The sequence below is a fragment of the Thamnophis elegans genome, chromosome 11, assembly GCF_009769535.1.
Source record: "Thamnophis elegans isolate rThaEle1 chromosome 11, rThaEle1.pri, whole genome shotgun sequence".
In the NCBI taxonomy this organism is placed as follows: domain Eukaryota; kingdom Metazoa; phylum Chordata; class Lepidosauria; order Squamata; family Colubridae; genus Thamnophis; species Thamnophis elegans.
The window spans coordinates 66,941,694-66,955,760 of NC_045551.1; the positions used below are offsets into that span (position 1 = coordinate 66,941,694).

The 14,067-nt window shown below is 43.7% G+C and overlaps 1 protein-coding gene across 1 annotated transcript in view; it reads left to right on the top strand.

Annotated features, from left to right (window-relative positions):
• The first annotated feature begins 1,668 nt into the window (after window positions 1–1,668).
• The window catches only part of LOC116514652 (erythropoietin receptor-like), a 47,492-nt gene continuing 35,093 nt past the window's right edge, over window positions 1,669–14,067 (top strand). Inside the window, 1 exon segment of the mRNA XM_032226268.1 lies at window positions 1,669–1,812. Coding sequence (XP_032082159.1) covers window positions 1,669–1,812 — 144 coding nt within the window.

The following is a 14,067-nucleotide window of genomic DNA, read 5'->3' on the forward strand; positions in this document are numbered from 1 at the left end:
TAGAGAGGGCTGGATAGCACTGTGAAGCAGAATATGTCTAAGTGCTATTGTTTTACCTTTTCTCCTTCCTTCCGTCCTTCCTTCCTTCCTTCCTTCATTCCATGGTTAGAATGCAGTATTGTATGCTGTCAGCCCACAGTCAGGAGTTCGATGCTGACTAGCTGAAGATTGACTCATCCTTCCATCCTTCCAAGGTGGGTAAAAGGAGGACCCAGATTGTTGGGGGCAAGAGGCTGGCTCTGTAAACTGCTTAGAGAGTGCTGTAAGGGAAAGGGAAAGGTTCCCCTTGCATATATGTGCTAGTCGTTCCCGACTCCAGGGGGCGGAGCTCATCTCCATTTCAAAGCCGAAGAGCCAGTGCAGCCCGAAGTCATTTCCGTGGTCATGTGGCTGGCATGACTGAACCCCAAAGGCACACGGAACACTGTTACCTTCCCACCAAATGTGGTTCCTGATAGGTAAGCTCCCCGTTGGGAGAGCGAGTGCTTTCAGAGAAGCGTTGTGAGAGTTGTGTTGGAGAACACACAAACCAGCGTACAGAGACACTGCAGTTTAAATAGGCTTTTACTTTCGTGGAAATAGAGGTATCAGAGTCCATCAAACAGTCCAAGTCATACACGGATAAGACAGTTAGTCATCAATGTTAAGGGATAATCCAAATAACATAGACAAGTAATCATACAAACAGTCCAGCATTCAAAGTTTGCTAGCAGTTGCAAAACGTACAATAGCTCACTGCACTCAGATCAGATCTGCCCAGCATCTAATGAACAGAGAGAACTAACAGACATTCTGGCTCCCTCTTATGGCCGATTGAGGAAAAACAGCAACCAATCACATTTTACAGTATGCTTTAAAGAAACACCATTGTTATATGATTTATATATTGCCAACCCAACCGTTAGAATTATATTCCTAACAGTTCCTATTTTTCTACTTGCATTTTTTTACATGCTTTCGAACTGCTATGTTGGCAGCAGCTGAGAGAAGTGACAGGAATTCACTCTATTACACGGTGCTAGGGATTCGAACCGCCACACTTGCTGACCTTTCTGATCGACAAGCTCAGTGTCTTAGCCACTGAGCCACCACGTCCCTTAGAGAGGGCTTTAAAGCACTGTAAAGTGGTATGTAGCAATAGCAATAGCAGTTAGACTTATATACCGCTTCATAGGGCTTTCAGCCCTCTCTAAGCGGTTTACAGAGTCAGCATATCGCCCCCAACAACAATCTGGGTCCTCATTTTACCCGCCTCGGAAGGATGGAAGGCTGAGTCAACCCTGAGCCGGTGAGATTTGAACAGCCGAACTGCAGAACTGCAGTCAGCTGAAGTAGCCTGCAGTGCTGCATTTAACCACTGCGCCACCTCACAGCACAATATAAGTATAAGTGCATAAAGGTAGCAGAAAGTTTGACCTCCATGCTCCCTGCACACAGTGTTATTTTTTTTTTATTCTGTTCAGTACCTTCAGCCTTATACACCCCATTCTGATCCCCATGGAACTAATAGCCCAATTGGGTGGCCTGCCTAAATTTAACAAGTTAGCATTCACTTCCTCCTGCTGTGATGCTTTGAACTTGGAATCTCCTTGGGGCCTCTACCACCTGACTTTATTCTTTTTTTTCCCCAGACCCTTTTAATTAAAAATAAACAGATGGGAAGCTGGCATGCTAGACATTAAAGTGCCAACTTCTAGGCCAATCCTGATCTTCAGGAATCCATCTGGGCCCTTCATCAGCCAAGATGCATTCCTGTATATACGGATGGTGCTAGGAGTTGGCATGAATAAGCACTGTTTGAAAATGCAGACAGTGAGTGGCCCCAGCCCAGCACCTTCTTTCTGAAAATGTGCTTACCTCTTCAGAAAAGAGAGAGAGAGAGAAAGGAAAAGGGTTAAGAAAAAGTAAAAGATTAATTAAAGGGTAGGCAGCAATCTGGGAGACCAGAGTTTTAGGTACAGAAATCCGTCAAATTTGTCTTCTATAGCGGTTGCAACTGATCGTGGTACCCATTCTGAAGATGGTCTAGCACTTATCCTTAAAATTAAATGTGCCAGTGGCGGAACATTATTTTCCAAGGAATTTGGTGCCCTGGGGCTGCATTAGGTAAGGTGTTACTCTGGACACAGTTAGGAAATTGTAATGTTTCTCAGCCCTGGTGGGTCTCCCCCCCACCCTTGTTTCTTTAGTAAAACTAATAGTAGCTTCATGTGGGGCAAGACAAATCTCAGGGCTCCATCTTCCAGGTGAATTTTTTTCAAAGTAGGAAGGGAAGGAGGGAGGGAGGAAAAAGCAGTGAGGAAAGAAGGAAGAAAAGAAGGGAGAGAGGGAGGACATGGGAGAAAGGGAAAAGAAGGAAGGAAGAAAGAAAGAAAGACAGACAGAAGAAAGAAAGAAAGAAAGAAAGAAAGAGAGAGAGAGAGAGAGAGGGAGAAAGGAAAGAAGGGAGGAAGGAAATGTGAGGAAGGAAAGAAGAAAGGAAAGAAAGATAGAGATAGAAGAAAGAAGGAAAGAAGGGAGGGAGGGAGGAAAAAGCTGTGAGGAAAGAAGAAGGGAGGGAAGACATGTCAGAAAGGGAAAAGAAGAAAGAAAAGAAAGAATAAAAGAAAGAGGGAGAGAGGGAGAAAGGAAGGGAGAGAGGGAGGGACAAAGGAAGGAAGGAAAGAAAAGAAGAGAGGGAGGGAGGGAAGAAAGGAAGGACATGTGAAGCAGAAAGAAAGAAAGAAAGAAAGAGAAAGAAAGAAAGAAAGAAAGAAAGAAAGAAAGAAGAGGGGGAAGGAAGGGAGGAAGGAAGAAAATAAGAGAGGGAGGGAGGAGGGAAGAAAGGATATGTGAGGAAGAAAAAATAGCAATAGCAGTGGACTTATATACCGCTTCATAGGGCTTTCAGCCCTCTCTAAGCGGTTTACAGAGAGTCAGCATATTGCCCCCAACAATCTGGGTCCTCATTTTACCCACCTCGGAAGGATGGAAGGCTGAGTCAACCCTGAGCCGGTGGGATTTGAACCGCTGAACTGCTGATCTAGCAGTAGCCTGCAGTGCTGCATTTAACCAAAAGAAAGAAAGGAGAGGGAGGGAGGAAGGGAGAGGGGGAAGGAAGGAAAAAGTGAGGAAGGAAGGAAAGAAGGAAGGAAGAAAAGAAGAGAGGGAGGGAGGAGGGAAGGAAATACATGATGAAGAAAAAAAGAAAGAAAGGAGAAGGAGGAAGGGAGAGGGGGAAGGAAGAAAAAAGTGAGGAAGGAAAGAAGGAAGGAAGAAAAGAAGTGAGGGAGGGAGGAGGGAACGAAATACATGAGGAAGAAAGAAAGAAAGAAAGAAAGAAAGAAAGAAAGAAAGAAAGGAGAAAGAGGGAGGGAGGGAGAGAGAAGGAAGGAAAAAGTGAGGAAGGAAGGAAGGAAGGAAGGAAGGAAGGAAGGAAGGAAGGAAGGAAACCCGCTTTGATGATATTGTCTTGGAAAAAACAAGGGCAAAAGTTCTTTCATCTGTCTTTGTAGCTACATGTTATTTAATAAAGCTCTTTCTGAAGCTGGGAGCTCTCGCTTTCCTCTGGTGTATGTAAGCAGAAGCGAATGCAATTACTGCTGGAGAATTGCTACACATCCGTTGAAATGTGACAGTGATCATATGCTTTCTTGGCCTCCAATACACATAAATCATACTTCACTCTCCCGTGACTTTTATTAATGTCTCTGCTGTTATCAGCCTGGTCATTTGAACAGGGCCCTCGCCTGAAACATCTGCTTTGCTCTCCCCTGTATGATTTGGTTTTCTTTTCACTGTCTCTTAAAAAGATATTTCCTCGGCATTCTCTGAAGGCAGGGATCACAAGCACCTTTCCACAAATACATTTTGATTCCACGCTCTCAAAGTCCTGATCAATGTTTCTGGCCGAAAAAGAATATTTAAACATCACACCTTCTATTCTTCCCATTGTACCTTCGGTGGCAGATGGAATTGAACAGGACTGGAAGAGACCTAAGAGCAGTGGTGAAATTCATTTTTTTTTTTACTACGGGTTCTGTGGGCGTGGGATGGTGGGCGTGGCAGGGAAAGGATACTGAAAAATCCCTATTCCTTCCCAACTCCCGAGGGAAGGATATTGCAAAATTCCCATTCCCTCCCCACTCCTGAAGGAAGGATACTGCAAAATCCCTATTTCTTCCCAACTCCCGAGGGAAAGATACTGCAAAATCCCCATTCCCTCCCCACTCCTGAGGGAAGGATACTACAAAATCTCCATTCCCTCCCCACTCCTGAGGGAAGGATACTGCAAAATCTCCATTCCCTCCCCACTCCTGAGGGAAGGATACTGCAAAATCCCCATTCCCTCCCCACTCCTGAGGGAAGGATACTGCAAAATCTCCATTCCCTCCCCACTCCTGAGGGAAGGATACTGCAAAATTCCCATTCCCTCCCCACTCCCGAGGGAAGGATACTGCAAAATGCCTATTCCCTCCCAACTCCCGAGGGAAGGATACTAAAAAATCCCCATTCCCTCCCCACTCCTGAGGGAAGGATACTACAAAATCCCCATTCCTTCCCCACTCCTGAGGGAAGGATACTGCAAAATGCTGCCCCATTCATGATCCTGTGACTGTAGGGACACTGTGACAGCCACAACTTCAACAACCGGACATAAGTCTTCTTGTTGAGCACTGTTATAATTTTGAATGGTTGCTGAAGAAGAAGTCACTAAGTAAGGACTACCTGTACAGTCAAAAGCCCTTCCCTGTCTTTCATGGTTGACAAAGCATCACCCCTGACAACAGCAATCAGAACAACTACTAGTCGGCAACGTTTAGCGGAATAAAATCTCCAGGAACTACTTTACCTTCACTTACCTTTATACCTTTCTTATGAGTCATAGTTAATTCGTAGCGTTTCTTTTTTCTTCTAGTGTTTTCATTAAATATAAGACTTTATTTTCATACATGGCTAGGATTAGGTTGCCTACAACCTTTAAATTATAGATCCCTGTCTACCCAACATGGAGATGCAAGGTTTCTTTTCAATGACATTTGAAAAATGTCCACTGGGTGGTTGGAATTAATGAGATCTAAATTGATATTTATTGCTAAGGTTGGGCAAGCACTACTTGAAATAATTTCTGTGCTAAATCCAAGGGGTTGGGAAGAGTCCTTTTTGCCCTATCTCGGCCAATTGATGGTGTGCCGTGATTAATTGCCGGTTCTGAGAATAATTCAGAGAAATAAAAGAGAGTTCTTCCAGAGAAGTTTCTCCTATGGTTTTTGGGGAGGCAAAAGCATCTAGGAAATCATTTATCTCCTCCATTCTTTAATTAGGAAAGTGTTCAAAGTCCAGCTGGGATGGAATAGCTGATCTCCGTTAAATGCCCTCAGTGCCAGAAGCACATTTGAAGGGAAAATGCCTGAAATTTTTTTTAGAAGAATCCTAAATAGACAGGGTCAAGGGAAAAAAAGCCAAATGCACAGGTATAGAATAGGTGGTACCTGGCTCAGCAGTAGTGACTGTGAGAGGGATCTATGTGTCCTAGTGAAGAAGGAAGGAAGGAAGGAAGGAAGGAAGGAAGGAAGGAAGGAAGGAAGGAAGGAAGGAAGGAAGGAAGGACAGAAGGAAGATTTGAAAGATGGAAGGAAGGAAGCAAAGAAAGAAAGAAGGAAGGAAGGAAGGAAGGAAAAGGAAGAAAGGAGGAAGGAAGGAAGAATTGAAAGATTGAAAGAAGGAAGGAAGGAGACAGGAACGGATGGAGGAGGGAAAGATGGAAATGGGAGGGAGGGCGGTAAGGAAAGTTGGAAGGTTGGAAGGGAGGAAGGAAGGAAGGAAGGAGGAAGGGAGGGAGGGAAAAATGGAAATAGGGAGGGAAGGAAGTAAGGAAAGTTGGAAGGTTGGAAGGAAGGAGGGAGGGAAGGGAAGATTGAAAGATAGAAGAAAGGAAGGGAGGGAGGATTGAAAGAAAGGTTGAAGGATGGATGGATGGATGGATGGAAGGAAGGAAGGAAGGAAGGAAGGAAGGAAGGAAGGAAGGAAGGAAGGAAGGACAGAAGGAAGATTTGAAAGATGGAAGGAAGGAAGCAAAGAAAGAAAGAAGGAAGGAAGGAAGGAAGGAAAAGGAAGAAAGGAGGAAGGAAGGAAGAATTGAAAGATTGAAAGAAGGAAGGAAGGAGACAGGAACGGATGGAGGAGGGAAAGATGGAAATGGGAGGGAGGGCGGTAAGGAAAGTTGGAAGGTTGGAAGGGAGGAAGGAAGGAAGGAAGGAGGAAGGGAGGGAGGGAAAAATGGAAATAGGGAGGGAAGGAAGTAAGGAAAGTTGGAAGGTTGGAAGGAAGGAGGGAGGGAAGGGAAGATTGAAAGATAGAAGAAAGGAAGGGAGGGAGGATTGAAAGAAAGGTTGAAGGATGGATGGATGGATGGATGGATGGAAGGAAGGAAGGAAGGAAGGAAGGAAGGAAGGACCACTTAAGTATGAGTCAGCAGGTACCAAAAAGGCAATTTGAATCAACAGAGGAATAATATTACTATCATGTTACTTTATTGTTTATTGTTTATACTTTATTGTTAAGAAATTCAAGGGTGTGGCTACTTTCCCACACAGTCCCTAATTCATTGCTTCCCCTTTGTTTGTTTTTTCTTTTTCAAACCACCATATAACATTTGACCTCAAAAACCTCTACTGTGGTAATACATGCACACCACTACCCAAACTGAGTAAATTAACAGTAAACTCAATTCCTTTGAGCCTCTACTCTACTCTACTCCACTCCACTCCACTCCACTCCACTCCACTCCACTCCACTCCACTCCACTCCACTCCACTCCACTCTATTCTTCATTCCAATATCCTATCCTATCCTATTCATTTTACTCTACTCTACTCTACTCTATTCTACTCTACTCTACTCTACTCTACTCTACTCCACTCCACTCCACTCCACTCCACTCCACTCCGCTCCGCTCCGCTCCACTCCACTCCACTCCACTCTATTCTTCATTCCAATATCCTATCCTATCCTATTCATTCTACTCTACTCTATTCTACCCTACCCTACCCTACTCTACTCTACTCTACTCTACTCTACTCTACTCTACTCTACTCTACTCCACTCCACTCCACTCCACTCCACTCCACTCCACTCCACTCTATTCTTCATTCCAATATCCTATCCTATCCTATCCTATCCCACCCTACCCTATCCTGTCCTATCCATTCTACTCTACTCTATTCTACCCTACTCTACTCTGAAATGAAAGTAACCCTTCTAAGATCTCTGCTCTGTGATCTTAATAAATGAAGCTTCTGATTGCTGTCCATGTTGGCTCCCCTTCTAATTTTGTGCAGTGTACATGTTGTCTACATTTAATAATATGCTTCGAATGCAGGAAGAGAAATTGGAAGCATTTCTACGTCAGCCATACACACACACACACACACACACACACACACACACACACACACACACACATCCATCTGTCTAATGTGGCAGACAGTATTCATTTATCTGAACCAACACATCAGTGTAGATACTAACAGAGCTTAAACTGCTTTGCTTCTCGGCCATTAGATAAAAAACAAGTTTCTGCTCTGCTTTTCCTCAGCTCTATATGGATGCCTTCATCTTAATTAATGCCAAGAGTTTCTGATCTACGTTTGAGACTTCCATAACTTGCCTTGGAAATGGAGATAAAAGCTGATTAAAAGCCTACAGAAACCAAAATGTATCTTCTGAGATACTCATAGGTATTTTTCTACTCAAAGTTGTAACGTCAAACACTCATCAATGGTACTTCTGTGCCCTAAAAGTACCTGAATCTTCTATTGGTGCGTCTCTATATTCCAGCCAATTTGACGATTGCCATCAAAGGTAGCTAGCACAGGTTGAATCATTTATTTTGAACATTTAAAAAATGACCTTAAAAATGATAAGAATATATTTTCAACCGCGCGATCTGTAGAAGGAAATATTTTATATATAAAGACAGGGGGTAAAAGAGAAAGAGGGACATATATTTGAATGCAGGTCTTCGATACAAACGTCAAAGTTCCTTCCCTGTGGCTTTAGTATATATATAAATTTTTGCAGAAATAAATTCAGAGTTCTTTTCCCTTTATAAATGTGAAGCTTTTAGAATATGTTACCATGATTTGAAAGTCTGCAGGAAATAGCAGCAAAAAAAATTTTGCATCAGGATTATGAGTCACGTTGGTCAAGAGAAAACTGAGGCAGGACTAGAATGAAGACTGGATTAGCCAAATTATAATGTATGATGGTATAATACTGTTCCTAGATGCAATGATGAAATGTACTAAATAAATCAATAATCACTCATGATATTTATTAATTAGATTACCCATAGAAGGAAGAGGAAGTGGTGGAGCGCTCACCTCGCAATCAGGAGGCTGTGAATTCAATCCTAGGTAGCAGCAGATATTTCTCTCTCTGGGCACAATGAAAATATATCTGTTGGGAACTCTGCATTGGTGACAGGAAGGGCAACTGGCCAGTAAACATTCAGCTGTATTCAGTTGCCCAGACTCCACCCCATGCAAGAGATTACAGGTTCATTAAAATATCAAAAGGGAAAAAAAAGAGGAAGACAATTGGACCCATCAACACTTGGCCATAAGATGGACTATTATGAGAAGAAGCTGCTTCCTTGCAGACAACCCAGAATATCATCCCTACAGCCAGGGCCAGATTTTCCTATAGGCTAACTAGGCTTCAGTCTAGGGCCTCAAGATCAAGAGGTGCCTACATTCAAATTGTTAGCAAAATTAAAATTACACTATTCTAAAAACAGTGAACACTAAAACATTGAATTGAAAATAAGGAGAAATTCTACACATATGACTAATAAACAAACATAAAAATGTATTGGTTAAGATCATTCCAGCGCCGCGGCAGTTGGGGAGCCCACCCATGTTCCCGGCACCGGCAGTCGGGCGAGAGGCGCCCTGTCGACACGGAGCCCACCAGCGGCCAGGCAGGTGAGGGCGAGGGGGCTGAGCCGGGCAGCTGAGCACAGCAGGGGAGGCGGCTGGCCTCGCTGCCTTTGCCACAGAGCAGAGCCGCCCTCCGTCGGGAGGCCAGCTATATATATTGATATATATTGACATATATCACAGTAATGATGTATTTTATTGTCTCTCATGCAATTTACAAACTTAAAAATGGGAGGTGAAAGGGCCTCATAAGTGGAATAGCCTAGGGCCTCTTTTCATCTAAATCCGGCCCTGCCTACAGCAGGGTAGACACTGAACCTGTTTTATTTAACTAATTCGCCCTCATCCCAGTTTTATTGTATTTTTCAAAAACTTGGGAAAAAGTACTCTGTCTGCAGAATTAATTGCTCCTAGATCTGTGAAAAACATTAAAGGAAGTTAAATGGTTTATTTCATAAGCTGTAGTCATAGCTTGATTGACACATCATTGTCTGTGAGTACTAGATCATGGTCTACTGGATGAGGGGTGTCAAACTTAAGGCCCGGGGGCCAGATCTGGCTGTGGGGTGCTTAGATATGGCCCATGGGGCTGCCCTGGAAACAGCGAAGGACTGTCCCGCAGTGCCAGCAAAAATGGAGCTTGGGAGGGGTGTGGGCTGTCGTAGGGTTGCAGGGGAGTGTGGCAGCCGAAAACGGTGCTCGGAAGCCTACTTTCTCTGGCAAAGTGCTCAGAATACCACATGCATTCCTGACACAAGTGACTTTGAGCTGGCCATGCCCACTCCGGCCCCCTGAGTTCAAACACAACCCTGGCTCTGTAAACCGCTTAGAGCGGGCTGTAAAGCACTGTAAAGCGGCATATAAGCCTAAGTGCTATTGCTACCAACATAATGTTAAAGATGTTGAAAGGCTGCAGTGTGATTCCTGTTACTTCTTTATCGCCACGGGACACTATAACATTGAAAAACAGACAGCATCAGACTCCCCTGTATTGTGCAAGAGAGAGAGAAAAAAACTATTTTAAGTTATATTGTGATGGAAATGTAACAATTATGCAGTGGGAAGGACAACCCAAGCAAAGAAAGAAAGAAAGAAAGAAAGAAAGAAAGAAAGAAAGAAAGAAAGAAAGAAAGAAAGAAAGAAAGAAAGAAAAAAAAAGAAAAAAGAAAGAAAAAAAGAAAGAAAAAAAGAAAGAAAGAAAATAAACAAAATCAAAGCCTGTTTCTTATGAATTCCAATCCAGTTTGAAAGGCTGGCAGAATGACAGTCAGGGGTGGGATTCAGCCGGTTCGGACTGGCTCGAGCGAACCAGATGTTAATTTTACATCTGGTTCACCGAACCGGTAGTTGAAAGGATTGGCTGGCCCCACCCACCCCTCCCCTCCCAGGAGTCTCCATGTGGTCCATTCATCATGCCAGGAAAGTGCAGGGGCTGTGGGGAGTCTCTAGGAGAGTGAAAAACAGGTTTCCTGGAAGTTCCGGAAGTCCAGTAACAGGCCGGTTTTCTGCCTCCAGGGAGCTTAAGGGAGCCTGTTTTCTCCCTCCCGGAGGGTTGAGGAAAACCTCTGGAGCCTGTGGGGGAGGGGCAAAAAACAGACCTCCCAGAAGTTCTGGAAGTCCAGAAAGAGACTGTTTCCTGCCTTCAGAGGGTCTCCTGAGCCCAGGGGGGCCATTTTCACCATCCCAGAGGCTCAAGGAGAACCTCGGGAGCCTGGGATAAGCCAAAATGCAGCCCCCCCCCATGACGAAGGAGGCTGAGTAGGCCACACCCACCATGGCCATGGCCACCCAGCAACTGGACAGAGAACTGGTTGCTAACATTTTTCAATCCCAACCCTTGGACTGTCCTTTCTCCTGACGTTCTCCAGAAATTTGGCACTTCAGATTTGGAGGCTACGATATAGGCTGGGAAAATAAAACAAAATAAAGTAAAAGTTTCACCCTTCTCCTCATTATCCCTTCTACCATTGCTATGTCTTCTTGAAATCCCCCATTAATCAGTTTAGGTGCTCCAATCAACTGGAACTCTGAGTTGAGAAGACTTCCTTCTCCTCATTAACTGATGGAGATTGCATGATGTCTTCTAATTCACCGGTTGTTTTTTTTAAAGTTCCACACCTGGCCTTAAAGACCTCGCTGAGGCACCAATTTCAGAAGAGGTACATTTAAATAAATTAAATACATAATCAATCAACATGGGGAGGGAAACACAACAGGAGCAAGAACTCCGACTCTGTACTTGAACTTCTTGATTCTTGATTCCTGCTCCTCTTCAAATCCATCTCTTGATTAGCGAGACAGAGATTTTAAAAGGAGAGAGAGAGAGAAATCACCCAACAAGATGGATTACTACTGACTTATACCTAAGAGTAATGGTGACATCAATAACACGCTTATGGTCTCTTCACCACTTCATACTCGCAGGAATCAATTGTCTCCATTCCCTCGTCAGTCCTTTCTTATAAGCACAGAACTTTTTCACTTCACTTGTTTACTCAAGGAGAACCCTTGAAATGAAAAAGAAGAATGAGCTACATGGTAGCTTAGCTCTGAAAGTTTAGCTTTTTATTTGGCAACACATATATAAATACCACGCACTTATCAGTCAGTTTAATGCGATATTAAATAAGGTCGGCGTCTCTCCCGCTCTCTCTCTCCCCCAGCACTTACAACCAAAATAAATCTGGAAAGTTCTGGAGTCTATTTCTGTTTGAAACGATATGACTTTTATCACCAGAATTCTGGGAGTTATTTTAAGGCAGGAGAGAGAAAGGGTGATCTTTTCAAATGCTCTTCTGCCTCATCCCCACCGTATTCCAGATGATAGGTTATGTTGTCTGACACTGCTGGAAAATAAAATTCAATCGCTTGAGTTATGGGTAGAATTTCATATAATAGGCATTGTTCTGAAACTGTTAAAGAACATGGCTTTTAAAACAATGTTATTTCATATGGAGCTGGCAGCAGACTCAGACAGTGAGGAGGTTGGGGAGAAACATGGGCCAGTCCTGGAATCTGGGGAAGGCTCGGACGAGGGCTCTGTGTCAGAGGCAGAGAGGAAGCCAAGGCCATCTGGCAGTTCTCACAGTCTTCGGAGTTAGACAGCAGAGAGGCAGAGGAACAGCTGGAGCCTGTTCCCAGGGTGCGCATACACAGAGCTGTCAGAAGAAAAGAACAGTTCAAAAATCAGGGTCGACTTGGGAGTAAAGCCTCAGGTGGGCGGTGAATGGCCTCTCCCAGAGGAAATAAAAGAGGAGCGAATGGGAGTGGGCTTTTGCAGGAAGCCCTTCCTTCCTTCCTTCCTTCCTTCCTTCCTTCCTTCCTTCCTTCCTTTCTTCGAACTCCCCGCAGGGATTCGGACCCTCACCTCTCTCCAGGCCTTCCAAAAAGCCGTCAAAACCTGGCTTTGCTGGCAGGCCTGCAATTGATGAGTTCCCTCCCCTCTCGACTTGTATGGTTGCGTGACTCTTGCTCATCTTAATTATCTGTATTTCGTTTTATGTTCCCCTTTTCCCCTTTTGAATTGTTCGCCACCCTGAGTCCTTCCCGGAGAAGGGCGGCATACAAATAATAAAATTCAATTCAATTCAATTCCTTCCTTTGTTCATTCATTTCAGGAGTGTGAAGACCTGTCCATGAATCTCAGAGACTCTGTGCCAAGTTTTTCTTTGCACAGCACTGCATTTGGAAAATATTGACATGGCAGCTTTCCAAGCTAGATAAGTTCTGTGGTTATAAATTCACCTTTGAAAGACCCAAGGTCTGTGTGGGGCGAGGTTGAGCTCTTGTCTTTCACTCTAGCTCATGCCTGTACATTTTCATTGAGGGCTGTATCAGGGATGTGTTTTACCTTAGGGGGGGGGTAGGTTTGTGTGACCAGGGTGGGCGTGGCCAGTTCAGTGTCACTCATCGAGCTCTGGTTTTGGCTCTGATGGCCAAATGCTTCCCTCTGCCAGTGAAAATGGAGCTTGGGGAGCCTGCATGGACCGCCCACACTCCGTTTTTGGCCGTGACGGCCTCCTGCAGCCTTTTGACAGCAAAAACAGAGCTCGGGTAGACCGTGCACAACACGTCTGGGCTCCGTATTTGCTGGCAGAGGCGCAGTCCTTTGCTGATTCCAGGGTGGGCCTGCAAGCTGGATCTAAGCACCCTGCAGGCTGGATCCAGCCAATGGACTTTGAGTTTGACATCCCTGCTCTAGTCCAACCAGAATGGAGCAGGGCGGGGACTTGGTTGATCTGTTTCCTTTGCTTCAATGACTCCATCAATAAATGCCTACCAATTACCCATTTACTTAACAATACATATTATTACGGAAACAAGAATGGTCTTTGCTGAAAACTGGAAAAACAGGGAAATTCCACAAGAAGAGGAAATAATTAGGAAAATTCTGACGTGTGCTGAAATAAATAAATTGATGCGGGAATTGAAGAATAAAGACGAATCACAATATTATAAGATCTGGGACAAATGTTATCGATGGTTGGAATAAAATAAGCAATAACTAAGATTTATAGAATGGAGATTAGAATTATATATGAAACTATAACAGTGAAAAAATTGTAAGATAAAAACAGAGCAACACGGTTGGAAATACGATGTTTCTATATTTGTAAATACAGAATAGACCAAATGTAAACAAGCATGTTGGTTATAACGTACAACTTTATATCTTGGCATGTATGTATGTATAAGACATTGCCAGGATGGTTACACTGTGTCCAATGTTTTAATTTGTGTTCAATAAAAAACTTCACACACACACACACACACACACACACACACACATATATGAAACCTTAAGATAATTTCAAATAACTTGGAAGAAGGTGGAGATGAAGTCATGAGTTATTTAAATATAACGATGAAAAATGAGGGTTAATTAAAGAGCTTTGAGAACAGGTAGTAAGGAGCATCAAAAAATGGGCTGCAGAGAGCAATTTTGCCTATACTCATCTGGGTGGATAATGATAGGCGCTTCTCACCCATTGAAAAGACAAGTGGTACTTTAAGTGGAAGGGAACTGTTGCTCAAATATATAGATATATCCCTAAAGACAAATCGGAGAATTTCACATGTATGACTCCAGGTAAACATGTTTGGATACGTTGTGTTGACATTTCCTCAGAAGGCATGTATATTTATG